The sequence below is a fragment of the Aotus nancymaae genome, unplaced genomic scaffold (genome assembly GCF_030222135.1).
Source record: "Aotus nancymaae isolate 86718 unplaced genomic scaffold, 86718_ANA_hifiasm-v0.15.2.pri h1tg000014l, whole genome shotgun sequence".
Taxonomy (NCBI): Eukaryota; Metazoa; Chordata; class Mammalia; order Primates; family Aotidae; genus Aotus; species Aotus nancymaae.
In genome coordinates this window covers 47,885,411-47,909,150 of record NW_026988425.1, presented here as the reverse complement: position 1 = coordinate 47,909,150, position 23,740 = coordinate 47,885,411, and the positions used below count along the sequence as shown (strand labels likewise).

The following is a 23,740-nucleotide window of genomic DNA, read 5'->3' as shown; positions in this document are numbered from 1 at the left end:
CTCTCCAACAGGATCAAGGAGATTTAAAAGTAAAACACTTGTGTCAAACCCAAAGGATAATTCTGCACCTTAAGATATTTTTCATGTTTACACAAAGATAAATCTTTTACCTTTGAGTTCTAACATTTAAAGACTCAGGTAATTAAAACAGAAAAAATCAGGTAATTAAAAGAAAAAGCTCCACTTTGAATGAGAAAAGAAATGTAAATATAGTACCCCACTTTAAAATATGAATTTAGAAATCTAAAAACAAAGATCAAACACATTTATCCTAAAATCCTACAAGTGAACAAAAGTGGCATTTCAAAAAAATAATATAGATAAGCAGATAACAATAAAATTTTTTCAGCATATTAAAAAAAAATAAAACCATGTTCATAGTCATGAAGTCCATTTTCACAATAACGATCCTTCCCCTCAATCCCCACTGAGGAAAATATATGGGAAAACATTTAAGATTTCAAATTTCTGTCACAAAAATTACCATTGTAACTTTGTAAAATTACCTTTTCCATTAGCACTGTCTCTGTTGCACAATGAAATGTGTCTTTTCCTGTGTATTTAATAGCAAGATAGTTTAAAAAAAAAAAAAAACCTTCCAAAGGTATACAAAAATTATCTCTGCAGGTGTTACATTTGCCATATTTCTTATAGTGCACACTTCTAACCCTCTGCAATACTCTTACATCAGCAGGGTTAGATGTCTGTTAAATCCTCCAAGCCATTCCACCTAGACAGAAGTAATCTGTTAGAAGAAATGAATACAGTTAAGCCCAAGATCCCCTAAATTAGGAAACCTTGTGGCTTTGGAAACAAATATATTCTAGGTATAGGATGGACAGTCATTTCTCTTTTAGAATATCCTAAAGTCATTCCTTGACCCACAGCAAAAAACACATTAAAATATTAATATTCCCTTTTCTCCATTAAATACAGTAGTTTTCCTGATTAAAAAAATACAAGTCTATATGAACATATCTAGCCAGACATATCTTACATATTAAAAAATTTTTAAATATTAAAAATTCTACATATTAATATTATAATTGTAAAATAAAACAAAAACAGGGTGAGAACACAAACTGTGGTCAACCCATTAATTTATCTGGGACACAGGTTTATTTCTTAATTAGGTAATAAAATTTAATTAGATCATGAAAAACCTTCAGCTTGCAATTCGAACGATTTTATAAAAAGTTTCAAAATATTTCACAAAAAGTCAGAATTCAGTATGTCCAAGCAGTAATTCATATTATATACTATTTTTGTGAATTAAAATGCTAAAAAAAGAGTCCCTGTTGTCTGTTCTAATAAAATTAAATAAGTAAATATTTTAATAATAATTTTTTTCTTATTTTTTTCATGCTACTGGTTGTTTAACATCAGAACAAAAAGAAGTAATGAATTTTTTAAAAATATTCAAGATTCAAAACAATGTCTCAGATAAACCAACTGCAGAAAGGGTCTATTGCTTCAAAAAACTTTTACTTCAGCAAAACTACATTTTGAAAAGAACTTTACTTCCCAAACATGTACTGTATCTCATTTTCAATCAATATGTAATAAAAACAGCATTTCCGTATTTATGCACAATAGGTTACAGTTTTGTCTTAAAGCAGCAATTAAATCACTAAGTATTTCATAATTCAGTTATGCTATTTCTAGACTAAGCAATATTGTAATAATGATTGTGTGAACCTTTGTGCAAGCACAGCAAAGTAAAACTTTATTTATTTAAACAACTGTTTAATGGGCTTTAGGACACACTATCCCCGAAATATGGCACCTTGGCATTTGAGAAAACAGCAAAGCAGGAAGGTCTCTCTGACTCCCCTGAAGCAGAACATAACAGAATTCTCTGACCTTCTAAAGTCAGTCCTAAGACCCTCATTCCAGAAGTGTCTACACTATAACAGAAGGAATAGAATGTCCTTATTTCTGAAGACACAGGGACACAGACAAGAATCTGAACAAACAGATCTGGCTAAGTTCTTCCTAGTTTATGACCATTAGATCATAAACTTTGTCCAACCATCCTTCTGTATGACTGTCCACTCTTCATCAAAACTAAGCATAAAAATACACATGTTGCCCTGTTTTTTTGGGTCTTCATTTCTGAAGGCCCCTGTATCACATAAATCTTATATAAAATGAAATCGTATGCTAGTCTCTTGTTGAACTACCTTTTGTTATAGGTGTCTGAGCCACAAACCCTGCAATAGACGTGAAGAAGATACTACTTTTTCTCTTCTACATCACTCAAAAATTCTTATATAAAATGTTTTACCCATAAACAATTTAGAGTATACAAGGCACAAATACTCAAATAATGATTTATTACTGAATGTTGCTGGGAATGCATTACTACAGTGAGTCTGCAGAATAGATGGATATGTAAAAATCTCATGTGATTGAAAAACAGTAATCATTAACATTTCAATCACTGGATAGGGACAAATTTTTTCCTTATAAATTCATTTAGCTTCTAGAAGCATGTGGTTTACAAAATGACTCCATATGTTACATGAAACATAAAAAGGATACCACAGCACCTACTCTTCAAAAGAAAACATACAAATGGCCAATAAACATGAAAAATGCTCAACAGTACTAATCATCACAGAAACACAAATCAAAACTACCATGAGATACCAGTCAGAATGGCTATTGTTGGCAAAAATGCAAAGAAAAGAAAATGCTTATACCCTGATGGTGGGAATGTAAAGCAGTTCAACCCCTATGGAATACAGTATGGAGATTTCTCCGAGAACTAAACACAGAACTACCATTTGACCTAGCAATCTCACTAGGGTATCTACCCAAAGGAAAAGAACTCATTTTATCAAAAAGAAACCATTCACAATAGCAAAATCAAGGAATCAACATAAGTGTCCATCAACAATGGACTGGATAAAGAAATGTGGTATATAAACACCAAGGAATACTACTCAGCAATAAAAAAGAATCAAATCATGTCCTTTGTGGCAACATGGATGCAGCTTGAGGCCATCATCCTAAGTGAATTAATGCAGAAACAGAAAATCAATACAGCATGTTATCATTTTTAAGTGAAAGCTAAACAGTGGGTACACATGGACATAAAGATGGAAACAATGAACACTGGGAACTCCAAAAGAGGGGAGGAGGGAAGAGCGTGAGAGTTGAAAAAATACCTATTGGGCACTGTGTTTACTATTTGGGTAATGAGTTCACTAGAAGCCCAAACCCCAGCATCACCCAATATATTCGTGTAACGAACCTGCACATGTACCCCCGGATCTAAAATTTAAAAAGAACAAATATTCAATTATGTATAAATGGCCTTAGACTAAAGGGCATCTAAAATTTCCATGAATGGGGGATACTCTAAATCACTTTATTATGAAACCAAACACAAGATAGAAAATATAGATTCCTATTGTTTCTGATATAAGGTGCCAGAGAGCATCCCCTCACCTTTGCCATAATCAAATGTCTAGAACAAGTCACAGATGTAGCTATACCTCATGAAAGAGGATGATCAGAGTTGTAACAAAAAAGCAGAGATCACAGGGAATCTTAGAATTCTGCCTATCACAACCACTCTTGTACAAAAATGTGATCTAACATTTCACATTGGTGGGCATATTGTGTTTTTATAAGAAAAAAAAATGGGGCCGGGCACGGTGGCTCACGCCTGTAATCCCAGCACTTTGGGAGGCCAAAGCGGGTGGATCATGAGGTCATGAGATCGAGACCATCCCGGTCAACATGGTGAAACCCCATCTCTACTAAAAATACAAAAAAATTAGCTGGGCATGGTGGCGCGTGCCTGTAATCCCAGCTACTCAGGAGGCTGAGGCAGGAGAATTGCCTGAACCCAGGAGGCGGAGGTTGCGGTGAGCCGAGATTGCGCCATTGCACTCCAGCCTGGGTAACAAGAGCGAAACTCCGTCTCAAAAAAAAAAAAAAAAAAAAAAATGGTCTCAGAAAGTATTCTCCTTGATACTGGGCTTTTGATCCTCAGCATCTTTACTTTTGGGGGCCAGAAAATTCTTTCTTGATTGCAAAGGAGAGCAGTTCTGTGTCTCACAGTATTGCCATTATTAACTAGATGTCAGCAGAAGCCACCAGCTGTTACAACCAGGAATGTCTCCAGACACTGGCAAATGTCTTAAGGATACAAAAGCACCTTCAGTTGAGAACCACTGCTTTTGTCTATATATGACCATACTTACAGATGCAGGCACCACCAGGAATCTCTTGAAACAGTAAGGTGCATTGGGAAATCTGACCTGGTATGTATTCTTTGAAGTTAGGGTTAATGGGAGACTTCTGTTTTCTTGACAAGTACTGAGACTATACAACCCACCAGAGCAAGATTACTTAGGAAAATTATCTTATGTATGAAAAAGTTCGGAAGCCAAATGTTCCTCCATCTGTTGTTTTCCAGAAACTGGGTAGATTCGGTTTTCCATTTGGTAGCTCCCCTTTCTAACAATTCCAAGGCAAGGTCTTGTACTACTTCCACAGCAGACATGACAATTATGGGCTTTGAGGGAGATAAGCTGATTCCATCCCTTCCTTATAACCATGACTTGGCGGCCTCATCTCATATATACAGATTCACTCCAAAGACTAAACTGGGTAAGTATCTGTTTCTCAGCTTTATTATCAGTGAGTGCTCAAGACTCTACCTAGGTGGTTTGGTAAAGCAGAATATTCTTAGCAAAGTGTTTCATTTTCATTTTCATACTTTTAATTTTATAACACATTGAATTTTTTTTTTTTTTGAGACAGAGTATTGTTCTTGTTGCCCAGGCTGGAGTGCAATGGCACAAGCTCCGCCTCTCAGCTTCAAGCAATTCTCTGCCTCAGCCTCCCAAGTAGCTGGGATTACAGGCATGTGCCACCATGACCGGCTACTTTTGTATTTTTTTTAGTAGAGATGGGGTTTCTCCATGTTGGTCAGGCTGGTCTCGAACTCCTGACCTCAGGTGATCTGCCCGCCTTGGCCTCCCAAAATGTTGGGATTACAGGCATGAGCCACCGCTCCCAGTCCACACTGAATAACTAATCTTCTAGCAAATCTGTGGAAGTATATTTGTATTTTTTGTGATGTTCTAATTGAATTTGTGTTGTCTGACTTTTTATCATTTAAAATTAAACTGCATTTAAAATTTTAAATTTAAAAAATCTCATTTAAACTGCAACATAAGAAAAAAAATTAAAAATTGTTCCTATATATCATTTGCCTAATATAATTCTATTTAAACTGCAACATGACAGATGTTTTCTAAAAAAAAAGTCTCCCAAGTAATCAACAGGAAATGATGTTGAATATTATACTTTTCTAAAACGAGACAGTTTACATTTTCTAAGTTTATAACTACCTTCAACTCAAGACTGGACTAAGAGTTTCAATGTGAATGATAATTTTCTAGCTTATCTGCCTAATGTTTTCTCTAATGGTAGCTTTTTAAATTTAACTAGAATCAGCCCTCCTACTTAACATTTGGGCCCTATTCCATTATGGAGAATTAGGTCACTGACTTCATTAGTGCCAGAAGAATCTATTCTAATACACTGTTAAAAAGCAATTTAATGGCCAAGCATGGTGGCTCACACCTATAATCCCAGCACTTTTTAAGGCTGTGGTGGGCAGATCGCTTAAAGCCAGGAGTTTGGGACCAGCCCGGGCAACAAAGCAAAACTCCCCTTCTACAAAAAGATAAAAAAAATTAGCCAGGTGCTGTGGCATGCACCCATATTCCCAGCTACTTGGGAGGACCGCTTGATCACCCAGGAGGAGTTCAAGGCTGCAGTGAGCTAGGATCACATCACTGAACTCCAGCCTGGGCAATGGGACAAGACCCCATCTCTAAAGAAAATAATAAATAAAAATAAAAAGTAATTTATTAATCACAATATCTCAGCAACTTGAAAGTTTCCCTCAAGTTAACCAATTTCTAAATTCACCTAGTTCCTACCCCCCTTACAAACAAACAAACAAAATACATATATGTATATATAAAACAAAGAAGTTTTATTATTTTATTTAAAAATAAAAGGTCACTAGGTTATAAACACCATTCACAGAGTATCTTAGATAAAATAGTGGGGACAAGTTCCAGAACCCCCAGTGGATGCTTAAAAATACGAATAATATCAAACCCTGTATTTTCCTAAACATGTAGACCTATGATAAAGTATAATTTACAAATTAGGCATAGTAAAAAATTAACAATAAGTTGTAATAAAATTGAACAATTATAACAATATACTATAAGAAAAGTTATATAAGTGTAGTCTCTCTCCATCTCTTGAAATATCTTATTGTACTGTCTGTTGGATAACCAAAACCATAGAAAGCAAAACTGCAGGTAAGGGGGGACTACTGTATACACAGCTTTGGGTTTCATAATAACACAGCTCTCAATGTCAGTCATTTTTATCTAGTAAGTAGTACTTTGAAAAAGACTATGTCATAGTTTATTGTGCTGAGCCACATTTATATGAATATATAAATGTATATAATGTGTATCTTTGAGCAGTGATAGCCAACAGTGTCAAAAAGTACTGTTATAATTATACTGTACATAAAAGTTTGAAAATCATATTTAAAAGAAAAATATACACAGTAAAAGAGAGCTGACAATATTCACATTAAACTAAAGTACTCACGTTGATGCCCAACCCATCAAAGGATTTTCCCATCGCTCCCTGGTATCAAATTCCATCTTCCATTTCTTTGTGTTGTTTACTCCAGACTGCATGTTATTGCGAGCAGGAACAAAGATTCTGACTTTTCTAGTTTTTACATGCTCTTCTGGAACACCAGTTAAAGTAGTGATATCCTATAGGAAAGCAAAGCAAAACAAAACAAAACAAAAAAACCATGTTTCAAGCAGCCTACATACTCACTAATGTACTTTTGTTGTTTCCTATATTCATGCAATTCTATTCAGATCTGTTCATGAATTGAGATAAACTTTCTGGCTTATTTCACTACCACTGATACTTTACAACATAAAGTGCTATTTAGATACCTGTAAATGGTTTATTTAGGGGGTGGTGTTAGGAGACAGTGGAAAAGGGTCTTTAAAAAAATTTACGCCCTTTTGTCCAAAAAGTATTGGTATTTTCTGAAGAGACTGTTTGCTCGCAGAAGAGCCTGCAGTCAACATGCTCTTATTTTGTGAGCAAGTGTAACTAGTCAGAGGAGAAAACATATAAGGGACATACAAAAAGTAAATCTTTATCTGTATGTTTATTTATATCTTAAATAGAAGACAATCTGTTACTTATAGTTTCTGTGTCAAATTGCTTACCCACAAGGCATTACCTTCAGAGGGAAACCTGAACCTTTTTTAAACAATTAAAATTAACAACTTTAATTAGATGCTTTAACTGAATTTTTCTATAATTTTCTCTGGTAAAAAATGCTCATTTAGAAAATGCACAGAATTTTGACACCGCAGAGTAGACACATTAATCAAAACAAAGTGGTAGTCAGGACACAAATTAGTAAAGTAATTCAGAGTTTAAAACTTATTTATGCCTAGTGTTCCATTACTGGAACGCTAAGCATGTGGAAGTTATTTATATCCTACTGCTCAAGGTCATTGCCAAAGTCTGGTCGCAAAAAATTAAAAAAATTGCAAGCTCGGCCATAAATGCGTTAAATCTCCATTTAGTAACGGTAAAATAGGTAAAATACTTTATTTGATCAAAGTAAATCACACTGGAGTCTACCATATCCTTATTAATGAAGCATTTTAAAAATCATGGTTCACTTACTAACATACATTTTGGAAAACTTCGTAAAAACAAGAGTTAACGTAAAATTATACCAAACTTGTGAAAACTAGAAAATGCCTGTGAATTTTTACGTCATTATATACACCCTAATAAAGACTAATGTTTATTTGTAGTTTCAATCTAGCAATGCTATGAACCAAATAATTAGCAAGAATACTTCGCTGCAGTATGTACTAGTGGAAAAACACTAAGTACATTTCTGACTTGACTAGTCTCTCTATTCACAAGATTAAAAACCAATTCTTTAAAGTTATTTTAGTTGGCAACTAATCCTCTATTCAACACAATACCTTTCCACTGGCACCAATAATTAGGTGTGGTTTTGTCACAGCTTGTCTGTTTAGAGAAACTATCAAAATGATCCATATAAATATTTACACAAATATGTACTTCTAATATGTGCCTACATTTATTTTTTTTCAAGTTTATTTACATTTAGGTTAAAGTAAAAACAAAATGGGCAAAGTTGGTGCATAATTTTTAAAGGCGTGAAATGTTTTAGTTGGTAATTTCTAATATTGAGGTTCAACTTCAAAAAAACTTTAAGTATTACTACATTTAATGACTTTCTGAAAAATATGTCTCTACTTAAGAGCTTAAAGTGGCTCAACTCCTGGAAAGTCCTCAATGTTTAATTCCCCCTTTGTATTCACTATAATACTTGCAATCTGGCATAGTAGTCTATTATTTAATATTATGTATTTTAGATTATCTCATTTCCTCAGCTACAGCTTACGCAGGGTATAAACAAACACCATAAGCATGTTATAAATTATGGGGTGGGGCATCTTTTCCAAATTCCAAAGCACTGCCTCTGTTCTGAGTTCATAAAAGCCCCGGAGCTGTAAGTTATGTCTCTCTTTAAAACTAACTATATGATAGGTAACACATTAAACTCTTAACACTAGTTACCTCAGGAAGACTAGAGGAAACACTTTACCTATGTCTATACTGTGATGCATATATGCCAAAGTGATTAAAAAACTTAAAATTTTAAACTTTTTCAAGATTTGAAAAAAATGGAAATAGTATTTCCTGATTTATACTATAAAACAGTATTTGATCTACAAAGTAGAAAAGGACAGAATAAATTTTAGGATAGAAAACCGTTTTTTAAAAAGTGTCTATACAATGCTGCTAAGCTCTTTATAGTATGAACTCATATATACCAATCTTCCATGTCTTCTCAAATTATGGCAATTATTTATTGATCTCTTCCCCCAATTTAAAGTTGGCATTTGAACAAGTGGGTTTCTGATTTTGGAAACGCAAGTTGTTATGACACAGAATCACTGTTTTTGCGTGCAGAAGACATGTAAGGTACTATAGCCCGGTTGAGCTGCTGCCAAAGATAGAATAAAGAGGCTTGGCATCTCTCATATACTTGACACCTAAAGGGCACAGAGGCTCTAAAATTCCTAGCCCCTGTAGGCACACTCTCAGTCTAGACAACCTGATTTCTCACACTTTAAAAATGCATCACGACACCCTATTGTTATCATTTCATCCACACAGCTTCAGCTAGTGACAGAAGAACCTGTTCTTTAAGCACATTTCAATGGGCTAAAGCTCCCACTCCAAGATTCCATTAAAACAATGTAACACTTGAAAAGAACTATGAGGCAGTATGCTGAACTCTACTTGTGTCTTCAATGCTTTGTGGTTCCCTCTTAATTCTCACGGAGCTACCTGAGATTTAACTTTCACACAAAAAAATTAAAAATCTGCAAACTATTTAAACTACATTGAACTAATGCTATTCTTTATGAATTTCTACTTTTGTATTGCAATATGGATCACCTGTGAGTTTTTAAAGCCTATTTAGAAAAGCTAGAAATGCTTTGGAGAAAGATGTCACTATAGCCTTTCACAGATTTCTCATTTTACTGGTAAAATAGAGATAAATAATTAATAAATAGTAATTCAAAAAACTAAATCACATAGGTATGAAAAGGCTTCAGGCTGGCCCCTGAAGAACCTCAAGACTCACCAGTTAAGAATTATCTATAAATTCTGATAAAACAAGCTACTCTATAAGTAACATACATAGATTTACTGAATTTTAAAACTTTTAATTGTCGAATAGTTGGGTCAAGTATGAAACCTATGTTTCCATTATTAATAAATGTCATTATCCTAATAAAGTTTCAGAAATACAACCTTACATAAAATATGCTATTTTAATAAATGATAACTAATAAGTCAATGATAATTCACAGATTAAGGGCATTCAAGTCAAAATTTGCTAATAGAAAGATGCATGTCATAATTCCAAAGTTCATTCTTTCAACACCATATCTTCAATTTTAAATTTTGGAGGAGATGATAGCTGATGCTCCATTTCACAAGTCTACATAAATGAAGAGGAATTTTAGAAATCACTATGAATGTACCAGTATATGTGTATGAACTTTATTCTTTCAAATACCAATTTCCATGATAAAATATTAGTTTTCCTATTAAAACTGTATGATTCGGTTATCAACTGTCTCCATTTATCTTCTGTGAATTCAACTTTTTTTTTCTTTAACAAAGGAAGCAGGGAACAAGCAATGGGAAGTTGGTGTCAAAATGCAGAAAAACCTCCCAGCAAGCTTCTTGCAACCACCCAGGATTTAGAGTCTTGCTGGCCGCTCTCTTTTCAATACCAGAATTTCACACATTTCAATGACTATTATGACTTCAAAGAATCAAATTTTCATCATTGTCCGTCATCTGCCGGTTGATTTGTATAAAGGAGTTCTTCTGCATGCACTCCAAACAAAAGCCTCCTTACTTTTGTGGCTATATATCAAGTTTAAAAGTTTTGTTTGTGACAGTTGTGTCTTTGGTAAATTAGGGTAACACTGAAGGAGTGCAGCTGCTCTGCAGGAACCTCCTTTTTGGCACCATTTCACTTAAATAAAAACTGAATAATTAGCTTCTGCCTTTATTAAACCACAAAAATGCCACTGGCCTTAGTAATTACTTCCGGTTGCCCCACCCACTTAACCATAACAGTTTACACTTGTCATAAAGAGAAATAAATGTAAGGTTTTTGCACTTTGGGATGCATTTTTGCTGGCTCTTTCAGTACACCCAGAAAAACTGAAACTTTTACCATGCTTTCTCCTAGTAAGTTCACTAAATTGCATGCTAGTATGGATTAATGCTTAAAAGTTTTAATAGAGCACATATTGAAACATTAAGTAAAAATACTGCTTATAGAAACTTGTTCTATTACAGACTATTAAGTTATTTACATCTAAAACTAATCTAAATTCGATGACTGTGTTGATATTCTATTTCAACCATGAAAGATGTTAAAAGAAAAACAAGTCTTGGACCTGTAATAAAAACGTTCTTTCAAGTAACTCACAGATACTTAAAGCAAGAAACTCATTAAAGGTCTCATAAATAAAGACATTTTACAAAATAAAATTTTACAGTTTAAAAAATATAAAGAGTTGGCAGACAGCATAATCCTATTTACTTACTGCTGAAGAACTTAACCATGTCTAAAACTTAGGGGCCATAGAGATTCAGATATAATAAAAAATATAAAAATAAATTTGAGTTGTGCCAGTAGAACCAACTTTTGTTTGTTTGTTAAAGTAATGAATTGATGGGGGAGTCCAACCAGGCAATGAATCAAGTGTTGGAATGTGGCATCTGTTACATTTTGCATACTGGGCAAAACTACCATCAAGCCAAAAGTATAGTTTAAATGAAATGCTATGGATATGATAGAAATAGGTCATGCAAATGATGCTACTAATCATACAAGGAGTAAAAAATTAATAATTAGAGACATGTTTTTCAATCTCAAACTATTTCTACCACTCATAGTCCTTCTGAGCAGGAAAGCCTTGGCTAAAAGCAAAGGGCTGAGTCAAAACTGGGTTGGAATCCCAGTTCTCAACTTTGGGCAGATTAACAGACTTTTCCTTTTTCATCATTTAAAAAATCAGTTTGCTACCCTAAATAAGTACTAAATAACATATGTGAAATGCTTATCTTCAGCAACAAAAAGAATGTTTCTCATTTATTCACTGTATTTTTTAGCACCTACTACATATTAGACACTGAACACAATGCTCAACAGTGAAAACATGATCTCTGTTCTCATGAAAATAACAAACATTTTTTAAAAGGATATTCTCTTTATCCAACCACACCAATTCTCAGGGAAGTTTGTGATAAAGGTCCTGGTCTTTAAGGGGATTTTGCCATCTCAACCTTAGCTGCTTGGTTACTCATTTGGTTAATGTCACAGATTAGTGTGTGTGTGATTAGAGGCATGCCATGTTCCATAGGAAACTGAAGATCCATAACCATTATAGCAACGAAGGTCTTTTCCTTTTTTTGGCTCTTTTGAAGGGGCTGTCTCCTCCAAATTTCAGGTTGAAATCTGATACCCAATGTTGGAAGTGAGGCTAACGGTAGGTGTTTCGGTCACTGGGGCACATCACTCGTGAATGATTTGGTGCTGTCCTTGTGGTAATCTGTGAGTTCTTGCTCTATGAGTTCCTGCAAGAGTTCCTCCAAGAGCTGGTTGTTAAAAAGAGCCTGGTACATTCCTTCTCTGTCTCTCTTGCCTCCTCTATCATCATGTGATCTCTGCACAAGCTGGCTCACATTCACCTTCTGCCATGCCTAGTATCACCCTGAAGCCCTCATCAGAAGCAGATGCTGGCACCATGCTTCTTGCACAGCCTACAGAACCATGAGCCAAATATACTTCTTTTCTTTATAAATTACCTAGTCTCGGGTATTCCTTTACAGCAACACAAATGGACTAAGATACTGCCCATACTGGCTCCTTCCTCTTCCTACTGCTTTTACATTTTCTTCTGCTCCCGTTTCCTCCTTTTGATCTTCCATAAAGTAACTTTGAATCTTGCTATGTTCCCCTTCAGGTTCCTACTTTGTCATCCTTCTATGTACCCCTGCCAGACTCTCTCTCTTTCCACTCCAGCCCCTTAGTAATTTGCACTTTAGTATCCTTACTCTCAAAGGATTCATGGTCTCCCAAAAGCAACCACGTAAGGCTGAGAAAAACAAAACAAAACAAAAAAACTATCTGAAAACAGAAATGGATGTTTTGTTCACTTAGATACACTTTGGGGAAAGACAATGGCTAGATGTTTCCTCAGTCACTCACCTAAAATTTCATCCACAGCCTCCATAAGAAAAATCTTTGATAACAGGCAAATATGTTATAAAACTCCTCCTGGGAAAAAAATTTACAATCTTTTTCTGTGCCTTAGAGATGTAAATTTCCTACCTGTCTTCTCTTGAACTCAATAGTTATCTTTTAGAAATAAACTTCAGGGAGACAACAGTTATCAAAAGAAAAAAAGAGGGAGGAAGAAACAAAAGTTTAAACATAAGTTTAACTTTTTAGTTTCTTTGCTTCTGTGATATTTTTGACAATTGCCTGATTTTTCAACAAGAAAAATAAAATGATGCCTAGCTTTGTTTAATATCTTAAAAAGTTCTCATGAGCAGTTTAACTGTTGAGAACAAGTAGGTTAAATAAATATAACTGGAGTAAAAATTTGTAAGTGAACTTTTCAATAATAACATTTTATAAAATATGTCAACTTAAAAAGAGGCTCCAAAATCTTTTTGGTAACTTGCAACCTTAAAGTTATACTTAAGTAAGATTAAGTAACAGATATTCATTAAATGTCTAGGCCATTTCTTAGTAAAATAAAATGCTGAAACATTAATTGCTGAACCTAAATTTGAATTTATGTACTTTTGGCATACTGCTTTTGTATAATATAGAGTAGCTAAACATATTTGGTCTGTTAATAAACATGAGAAATTGTACTATAAGGAAGCATGTTTTTAGAATTATAATAATCCACAGAATATTAGTACATGACAGTTCACAATTGTTAATTATTAAAATTCTAATAAATATATAGTTTAAACTACTAGAAATTAAGAAGGGTGAAGAGAAACAATTTTTATACAAACAAAATGCAATAAGAGATGTATTTTTTGGTAAGAGAAGTTCTAAGGCATGAGTATTTATTTTCCATTATGGGAAGAGAGAGTAAATTAATTCTGTACTAAAGTAAAATGACTGGTTGTTTCAGAATAAGAGAAAAAAGCAGGGGCAAAAAGCTGTTGGATATTTTTTTAAAGAGTATAAAAAGGCTTATGAAAAAGGAATCTTAGGGGGAAAAAAATCTTATCTCATAGTCAGAGATGGCTGAGACTGAATAAATTCATTTACATAGTTTTATCAAAATTAACTACAGCTATAGTATTAATAGCGCACTGATGCAAAACTAGAAATTAGGTCTTCTCTGTTAAAATGACGAAGTTTTCCTGGAGTACTGGTCTAATAAAGTGAAAGTTTTCCTTTATCTGTTAAGTAACTGGCCAAATAAAGATTTTGTGTTTTACCAATATATTTTTTTTAACTTTTATTTTAAATTCAGGGATACAAGTCCAAGTTTGTTATATAGGTAAACTCATTTCATGGGAGTCTGGTGGACAATTATTTCATCACCCAGATACTAAGCATAGTACCTGATAGTTACTATTTTTTGAATCCTCTTTCTTTTCCCACCCTTCTACCTCAAAGTAGGTGCCAGTGTCTGCTGTTCCCCTCTTTATGTCCATTTGTTCTCATTATTTAGCTCTACATATGTAGTTTTCTGTATTTGCCTTTAAAATCTTTTGTCACTTGGTAATGTTTCACAGTGACCCATGGGCCTATTTAATCACATGCTTTAAACATTTGACATTTTTCACTTCTCAAAGTAAAATTCTAAACTATGTCTCTTAAACCTCTAACTTTGGAACTTTCCAGAGGATCCCCGGAAAGTCTCAAAGGATTTGTCTCTCAACCTGTTAAAGATATTAAATTAATTAGGCTTATTTGATATGTTAGATTATATGGGAAGCACTGTCAAATAATAAGTGATGTTCAGACTTCTCAGTTTTATCTATGAGTATGTTATGAATGAGTGTTCCATACATTATTTGAAATTTCAAAAATTCTATTATGTTCCAGTATAATGCTATCAGTCATAATTTTGGTTAGTATGTTAACATTTTGTATGCCAAAAACTGCCAAACTTCCTGACCAACTGCATCATTATGATAATGAACACTCAGATCTTTAACCACAGCTATTTTAAGTCTCTTGTCATTCATAGACGGTTACTATATATTTTGATTCTTCTCTGAAAGTGTCTGCAGTGAGCGATAGTCTAAATTTGCTCATCTTCGTGGGGATTCATAAAAAAGACTGACGAGTACTCTGGAACACAGATTTCTGGTAACTTTAAGATTATACCATTGGACTGCATAAAAATTTCCGGAACTCGAATGAGGAAACTAATGGGTTCATAAAACTGTTCATCAAGCAGAACAAGAACTAATTACATGGGACTGAATGAACTAATGAGGATAATTTTTTTTTATGTTTGAAACACTGCGGGTTCTTTAATGTTTTGTTTTCCAGATTTAAGGAAATTCTTTTCTTTTAAGCTATCTATATAGCTTACAAAAGTATGGTAAAGCATACTTTTGTAAACAAAAATGGAAAAAATTATTATCTCCCTGCACAATCCTTCTAGAGTCCAAGAACTATTAGCAAGTATTCTTATACAATATAGTTACTTGCACAAGTTCAGGAAGAATCTGTTCTTGGTAACAGGAATTTGTGTATTTACTGCTTATATTACCAAGGTTTTGACTAGAATGTCTTATTTTCAAATACAACCAAATAACTTTAAGAAACTAAGTTTGACTTTATAGAGCCAATAAAAGCCCCTTAGGGGTAAAAAACTGGCCTGGTAACTTGAATACATGGTTGTATGGTTACCTTACAGCTAGGCGAGTAAGGAATGCCACTTCATGGCAGGTCCACAAACCTCAGGATATTTGGGAACCTCAAAGAGGAATTCACCTAATCTCTAGGAATGCAAAGCCTTATGAAGAGTCTAGGAATGCAAAGCCTTATGAAGAGTCCTAGGCTTGGATTTCTAGTCTTGAGAGGCTTTTACAAGTCCAATCTGAGACTCCTTATGAAAAGTTCCAGCAAAGTGGACTTAAAAGGAGCCTATGCTGCACATAATGTAAATAACTAGGCTATGTGTTTAAGTCTGTTTTCACATTGCTATAAAGAAATACCTGAAACTGGGTAATTTATAAAGAAAAGAAATTTAATTGGTTCACAGTTTGGCAGGCTGTGTAAGAAGCAGCATGGCTGGGGAGGTCTCAGGGAGCTTTTACTTATTGCTGAAGGCAAAGCCAGAGCAGGCATCTTCCCATGGCTGGAGCAGGAGGAAGAGAGAAGGGGCGGATGCTACATACTTTGGAAAAATCAGATCTCAGGATAGCTAATTCATTTATCACAAGAACAGCACAGACAGGATGGTGCTAACCTATTCAAGATGGACCACCCCCAAGATCCAATTACCTCCCAACAGGTCCCACCCTCCAATGCTGGGGATTACATCTCCACATGAGATTTGGTAGAATACAGATCCAAACCATATCACTAAATTTAATTAGTTAAACTTATTTTGCAAACAAATTAGTCTTAGTTAGATAATCTTTGATAAAAATGATGACTGTAGAAAGAAAAATTATGTTTTAGAAGAAAACTACAGTACACCCATTATTAGATCTTGGCACACTGTTTTTGAAGTTTTGTTATTTACCTACAAACTGGAATGAATCCTGAATTCTTCTAGTTTCTTCTAATAACTAGTTACAGCTCTCCAAACTAATATTTCCAATTTTCTCCCAACCTTTGACTTGGAATTACTGATATTAAAACTTCCCTTTTCCTGAAGTCTTACAAATGGAGACTGGATAAATTAATAGAAACTTCAGAGAAATCACAACGACTCATGTATAGACAACCTCTGTGACATTAAAACTGCAAACCAGAAAAATCGATCAGACTACCACTGTCTATAAAACTCTGGTTTTTTTTAAAAAAATCTGTTAGCTGGGTACAGTGGCATGCACCTGTAATACCAGCTTCTAGGGAGGCTGAGGGAGGGAGGACTGCTTGAAGCCAGGAGTTTGAGACCAGCTGGGGCAACATAGTGAGACCTCATCTCTTTAAAATACAAATAGTAAAAATTTGTTATGCTTTTTTCTTGTTAATCTGTCTTTTGTTATAGCAATGTCAGCCATGAACTTTATAATGGGTATTCAAAATATGTTACTTTTTCTCCTCAAAAGTAGTATATGATTTGACATACAACATAACCAAATCAAGTCTACTAAGAAGTTGTTTTATGATGAAATGCAATTTTAGAAAAATGATATAAAAATACATGTTTTCCCCCAATAAGAAAAATCTATTGGAACACCTTTTTGCATTTTTATAAGAAAAACCTAAAAATCTTTGTTTTCTAAGTTCAAACTTAGGAACAACTGAAATTGTTTAAAAAAAAAAAATGCTTAACGAATAAAAAGGATCAATGCCTCAATGAAAACCAGTATGTTTAACAGAAGCACTCTGAAAATTATTAAACTAATACATTTTTAATATTTACAATTACAAAAATATAACATTTAATAATTTCACATTTTAGCAGCTAAATGGATTTGCTTTTTAATCCAATACTTCAGGATTTTTTTGATCTTTATTTATTTATTTTGAGAAAGAGTCTTACTCCACTGCCCAGGCTAGGGTGCAGTGGCATGATCACGGCTTACTGCAGCCTTAACTTTCTGGGCTCAGGTGATGCTACCACCTCAGCCTCCTGAGTAGCTGAGACTATAGGCACATACCACCATGCCTGGCTAAGTTTTTGTATTTTTTCTGTAGACAGGAGGTTTTACCATGTTGCCCAGGCTGGTCTCGAACTCCAGCGATCCACCCACCTCAGCCTCTTGAGTAGCTGGGATTATAGGCATGAGCCACCATGTCTGGAAGAATTTTTTGGATTTTTATTTTTTATTTTTATTAATTTATTTTTGAGATGGAGTTTTTGCTCTATTGCCCAGTCTGGAATGCCACAGTGGTGTGATCTCAGCTTACTGAAACCTCCGCCTCCTGGGTCCAAGCAATTCTCCTGCCTCAGCCTCCCAAGGAGCTGGGATTACAGGCGCCCGTGCCCGCCACATCACCTGGCTAATTTTTGTATTTTTAGCTGGTCTCAAACTCTTGAAGTCAAGGTGATGTACCTGCCTCAGCCTCCCAAGTGCTAGGATTACAGGCGTGATCCACCACACCCTGCTGGATTTTTCGGATTTTTAAATCATCAAGTCACGTACCTTATCTTAGGATACCTGGCAGCTTTTCAGAAGCTATAATAAAAGGTGAAGGAAAAAAAAAGTCTGGAACTTATAAAACATTACCTTTTGAAAAGAACCAATTTAAACTAGACAACATGATGTACCCATGTAATCCTAGCTACGTGGAAGGCTGAGGCAAATGAATTGTTGGAGCACAGGAAATTTCGGACCAGCCTGGGCAATAGAGCAAGACCCAAAGGGAAGAATAAAGGGAAGAGGGAGAGGGAGGAGGAGGAAGGGAAGGGAAAGAAAGGGAAACAAAGAAAGAACAGAACAGAACGGAACCAATCTATTATTTCTTAATTAAATATTACTCTTCATCTCCTGGTAATAAATTAAAAGGCTAAAGAACATATAACATATATTAAGACTTATGAACAAAAGGTATGGCAGTAAAGAACTAAAGATAAAATAATTCCTGAATCAACAAACATCAGGCCAAAGGGCCAGAACATAAATTTCCTAAAATCAAGCAATGGTTTAAGCAATAAGTGAAATAAATTACATCAGAAAAGGAAACTGGAAATAAAATAATGGATTAAAAACTGAATGCTTCTGATTAAATAATGAAATATTTATGAGGCAATGATGTGCAAGTCAAACTAGATTGCAAGAAGGCATATTAAAAAAGTGTAAGGGGATTCCTTGTCAATTTACATAAGAATAAAAGTTAAACTATGTAACAGAAGTTTCCTTTCTGTTGTTAAGAACTTGTTATAGCTCTCAGTTACCTGAACATATTAGGAAAACCAGGAAAACACTAAGCAAGCAAAATATACAAACCTTAATCATTACATTATAATGCAAGAAGGTACAAGTATATTTTTAAAATAATCTGATACAGGGCAATGCCTTTTCTTTGAGTATTGGTCCATTTATCAGAATCCCAAGTGTTGTTTTTTTCATAAATCATCAAAAAAATATGCCATCTACAATTTACGGTTTGTTTTGTAAATGTGAAGCGATAAATATAAAAATGTTTATGAAATAATCTGATTCCACAATCTGTCTAGAATTTTATTATTTCTTTTTACACCACAATCTTTTACAATTGTCTTACTTGACATATTTGACAGGAATTATTAGTATGGGGGAGACAAAGTATCTTTTCTTCTACTCATCTTAGGTTCATGGTTGAGGGTCCCAAAATAAAAGATGGATTAACAAGAGAAAAGCATACAAATTTATTTAATAAAAACTTTATGTGACACAGAAACCTTTGTAAGAAAATGAAGACCCAAAAAAGAGTTAAACCTGTGTGATTTTATTTGTAGGCTAGATGAAGAGTGGGTAGTCAGAAATATGATAGGGCAAAGGGGGTGTGATCCAATGGTAATCAGCTGCAGAAATCTAGCAAGTCTTTTTGTTCAGATTCTTCTCTGTGATGCTTTATCTTCCTCAACGTACAGGAAAGGCACCTCTTGGCCCAGATGCAATGGCTCACGCCTGTAATCCCAGCACTTTGGGAGGCTGAGGTGGGTGGATCACAAGGTCAGGAGTTCAAGACCAGCCTGGCCAACATGGTGAAACCCCGTCTCTACTAAAAATACAAGAAATTAGCCAGATGTGGTGTTGGGTGCCTATAATCCCAGCTACTCTGGAGGCTGAGGCAAGAGAATTGCTTGAACCCGGGAGGCAGAGGTCGTGGTGAGCAGAGATCATGCCATTGCACTCCAGCCTGAGTGACAGAACAAGACTCAAAAAAAAAAAAAAAAAGGCACCTCTCACATGAAGGTTGTATGACCTGCTTCAGGGAAAGGTCAAAAAATCCTTCCTAGGTTTTACAACCTACCTCATAAGAGATGGGCAGTGGGGAAGGTAAGAGTGACCTTTTGCTTCTGCCTTCTTCATAAAATATTCAAATGCCAAAGCACCATATTGTAAAATTGCATGTCTTGAACACTATCATTAGAAATTCACCTTTATCATCTTCTCAAAGTATTCAATAGAACTGTTATAGAAAGGACTCTCTTGTCCTCATATAAACAGACTATACTATTCAATTACATTGTGAATTACAATGTCAAGTATAACTGGCAGAGACAGGTATGGAGATAAGCTGATTGAGTCTTGGTAAGGCATATGACTCAATGACTGAGAGATGAAGTCTGCCAATATACTAAAATGAAGCCTTAATTTAGCTATATATGTAGTATGTCAATGGTGTTAGTAAGTATGTTTTATAAAGAGAACTGAGAACCTCCATAACTGAGCACATTTTTAAAGCTTGGTTTAAAAAGTAAAGATTCATTAACAAGTCATTATTGCAAAAGAACTGTCACAGTAGTACATGGATCCTGCTGCAATCCATAATGGTACCCGACTACTTTAGCCTTTTACAAACTATAAAACTAGGAAAGTTATTTTAAGCAACTATTTACAGAAAGCATAACATGGTGATCCCTGAAACCTGAAGTAAAAAGTAAAGATTCATTAACAAAGTCATTATTACAAAAGAACTGTCACAGTAGTACATGGATCCTGCTGCAATCCATAATGGTATCAGACTACCACTTTTGCCTTATACAAACTATAAAACTAGGAAAGTTATTTAAAGCAACTATTTTCAGATATTGGACAATCTGATAACAGAAAGCATAACACAGTGATCCCTGAAAGAAGGAAAACTCAAGATATAGTCCCATAATTGTCTCAGCTTCATGCATGGGGGCACATTTCAGACTATGGTCCAGAGAGGTAAATTCCAAGCAGAACACAGCAATCTCACAGAGCAGAAAAGGTAGGGATTGGCGTTCTGGGATGCTGAGTCAAATGACATTTCTGAGGCAGAGTTCTGAAGAGGAGTTAAGCAAAAAAGGAGCTTCAGAAATCTGCACAGTCTTGTCTACAATGAGACTTTGTGAAGTAGGACAAGTAATGCGTAGTTCTAACAAGTGAGAATGAAGATTTTGCTGAATACTCTGGGCATTAAACTGACACAAAAAAAAGGTCAAATATAAAAAGCAGAGCAACTCTATGACCACCCATACAATGCTTAATATCAATCACTAAAAGGATTAAGTTGATCAGCCAGTAGTGGACGGCAAAAACAAAACTAAATGCTCTATAAAGGAAGACAATACAATCTAGGCTCCCAGTAACAAAGTAATCAGAACATCAATTACACACTTAAAAGCATTAAATGTGTACATAAACAGGAAACAACAACCACAATAACAAAATAATCAATAGAAATAGGCCCTGAAACAATGAAGATTTTTAAACAGCTACTATAAATGTTTAAAGATTTAAAGAAAAAAGATGGACAAAATGAGTGAGCAGATAAAAAATTTCTGCAGAAAAACAAAAACTATATTAAAGAACCAAACAGAAATTCTGGAGCTGAAAAACATAATATCTAAAATGATAAATACTGTAAGGGGTTAATAGAAAATTGGACACCACAGAAGAAAAGATCATTAAATTTGAAGACAGGACAACAGAAACTAACCAAATTGCACTACATAGTGGAAAAAGACCAGAAGTAAAATAAATTGGGCCTCAGTGACTGGTTGGATAATATTAAGCAGTACAATATAAGTGTTAGAGTTACAGAAGAAGAAAGATTGATGCAGAAATTTTTTTGAAGAAATAACTACAAAATGTCCAAATTTTCCAAATTTTGTTTAAAAATACCAATCCAAAATTCCAAGAATCTTAATGAACCCTAACCAAGATACATATAAAGAAAACCATATATAAACACAGTATAACTAAATTTCTAAAGTTTAAAGATAAAATGATAATCACAAAAGTAGTCTTAAGAAACACACATTACCTATATGGTAACGATGATAAAAGAAAACAGAAACTGTAATCCCAGCACTTTGGGAGGCTTAGGCAGGCGGATTGCATGAGCTCAAGAGTTCAAAACGAGCCTGGGTAACATGCCAAACCCCATTTCTACAAAAAATTTAAAACCAAAATTATCTGGGTATGGTGGTATGTACCTGTAGTCCCAGCTACTCAGGAGGATGAAGTGGGAGGATCTCTTGAGCCCAGGAGGTCGCGGCTGCAGTGAGCCAAGATTGTGCCACTGCACAGAGTGAGACTCTATCTCAAACACACACACACACACACACACACACACACACACACACACACACAACCCAGAAAAGACTGAAATCTTTTCCTCTAAGATGAGGAAGAAGAAGACAATGATGCCTACTTTTGTTAATTCTGTTCAATGTAGTTTAGAAGTTCTAGCCAGAGCATTTGAACAAGAAATAAAAGCCATCCAAACTTTTAAAGATGTATAGTTATCTCTGTTCCTAGATGACATATGTCAAAAACCCTAACTAAAGATTCTACCAAAAAAAACCTGTTCGAGATAATAAACAAATTCATCAAGGTGGGAGATATAAAATCAATATATGAAAATCGGTTATGTTCTATATACTCACAATGAACAATCTAAAAAGTAAATTACAAAAAAATCCCATTTACAATAGCATAGAAAAGAATAAAATACTTAGAAACAAACTTAACTAAGAAAACGAAAGATTTATACACTGAAAACTACAAAACGCTGTTGAAAGAAATTAAAGACATAAATAAGCGGGAAAACATCCTGTGTGTTCATCAACTAGAAATCTCAGTATTGTTAAGATGACAATACTACCCAAAGCAATCTACAGATTCAATGCAATCCCTATCAAAACTTGACATTTTGGGACCAAAAACAGAAAAATCCATCCTAAAATTCACATGAAATCTTTGTTTCAAAACAGTCTTAAAAAAGAAGAACAAAGCTACAATAATTAGTGTGGTACTGACAGAGAAGAGACATATAGGCCAATGAAATAAAATAGCCTAGAAATAAATCCTTGCATATACAGCCAATTGGTTTTTTAAAGGAGTGCCAAGACCATTCGATGTGGAAAGCACCAACAAATGGTGCTGGGAAAACTGGATATTGAATTCTAAAGAATGAAAATGAATCCTTGTCTTACACCATATACAACAGTTAACTCAAAATGGATCAAATACCTAAAAGGAAGAAGAGCTAAAACTATAAAATTTTGAGAAGAAAACATAGGAGGAAATCTTCTTGACAGTAAATTTGGCAAGGAATTACTGAATATGACAATAAAAGTGCACGCAAAAAACATACAGATAAATTAGATGTCATCAAAATTAAAATTTTTGTGCATCAAAGGGCATCTAACTGATAGAAGATTAATATCCAGAATATATGGAAAGCTTAAAACTCAACAAAAAACAACAACCCAATTCAAAATGAGCAAAGAGCTTGAATAGGCGTTTCTCCAAGGAAGATATATAAATAGCTAATAAAGACACAAAAAGATGCTCAACGTCACTAATTTATTAAGAACATGCAAATCAAAACCATATTGAGATACTACTTCACACACATTAGGATGGTTATTATAATGAAAATGGAAAATAACAAGTGTTGGTGAGGATGTAGAGAAACTGGAACCTTTGTGAACTGCTGTGGGAATGTAAACAACACTACAGCCAATAAGAAAAACAGTATGTAGTTCCTCAAAATGATAAACAAAATAATCACATGATCCAACAATTCTACTTTGGGGCATCTTTCCAAAAACTCGAAAGAAGATATTTCAACAAATATCTGGACATCCATATTAATAGCAGCATTATTTACAATAGCCAAAAAGTGGAAACAATCCAAATGTTCGACAACAGA

The 23,740-nt window shown here is 34.5% G+C and overlaps 1 protein-coding gene across 2 annotated transcripts in view; it reads right to left on the bottom strand.

Moving 5' to 3' along the window:
- Positions 1 to 23,740, bottom strand: part of NDUFS4 (NADH:ubiquinone oxidoreductase subunit S4) — a 108,045-nt gene that overhangs the window by 20,701 nt on the left and 63,604 nt on the right. For both annotated transcript variants that reach the window (XM_021670205.2, XM_012449571.3), the window contains exon 3: positions 6,664 to 6,836. In XM_021670205.2, coding sequence (XP_021525880.1) covers positions 6,664 to 6,836 — 173 coding nt within the window. The remainder of the gene's footprint in view (positions 1 to 6,663; positions 6,837 to 23,740) is intronic.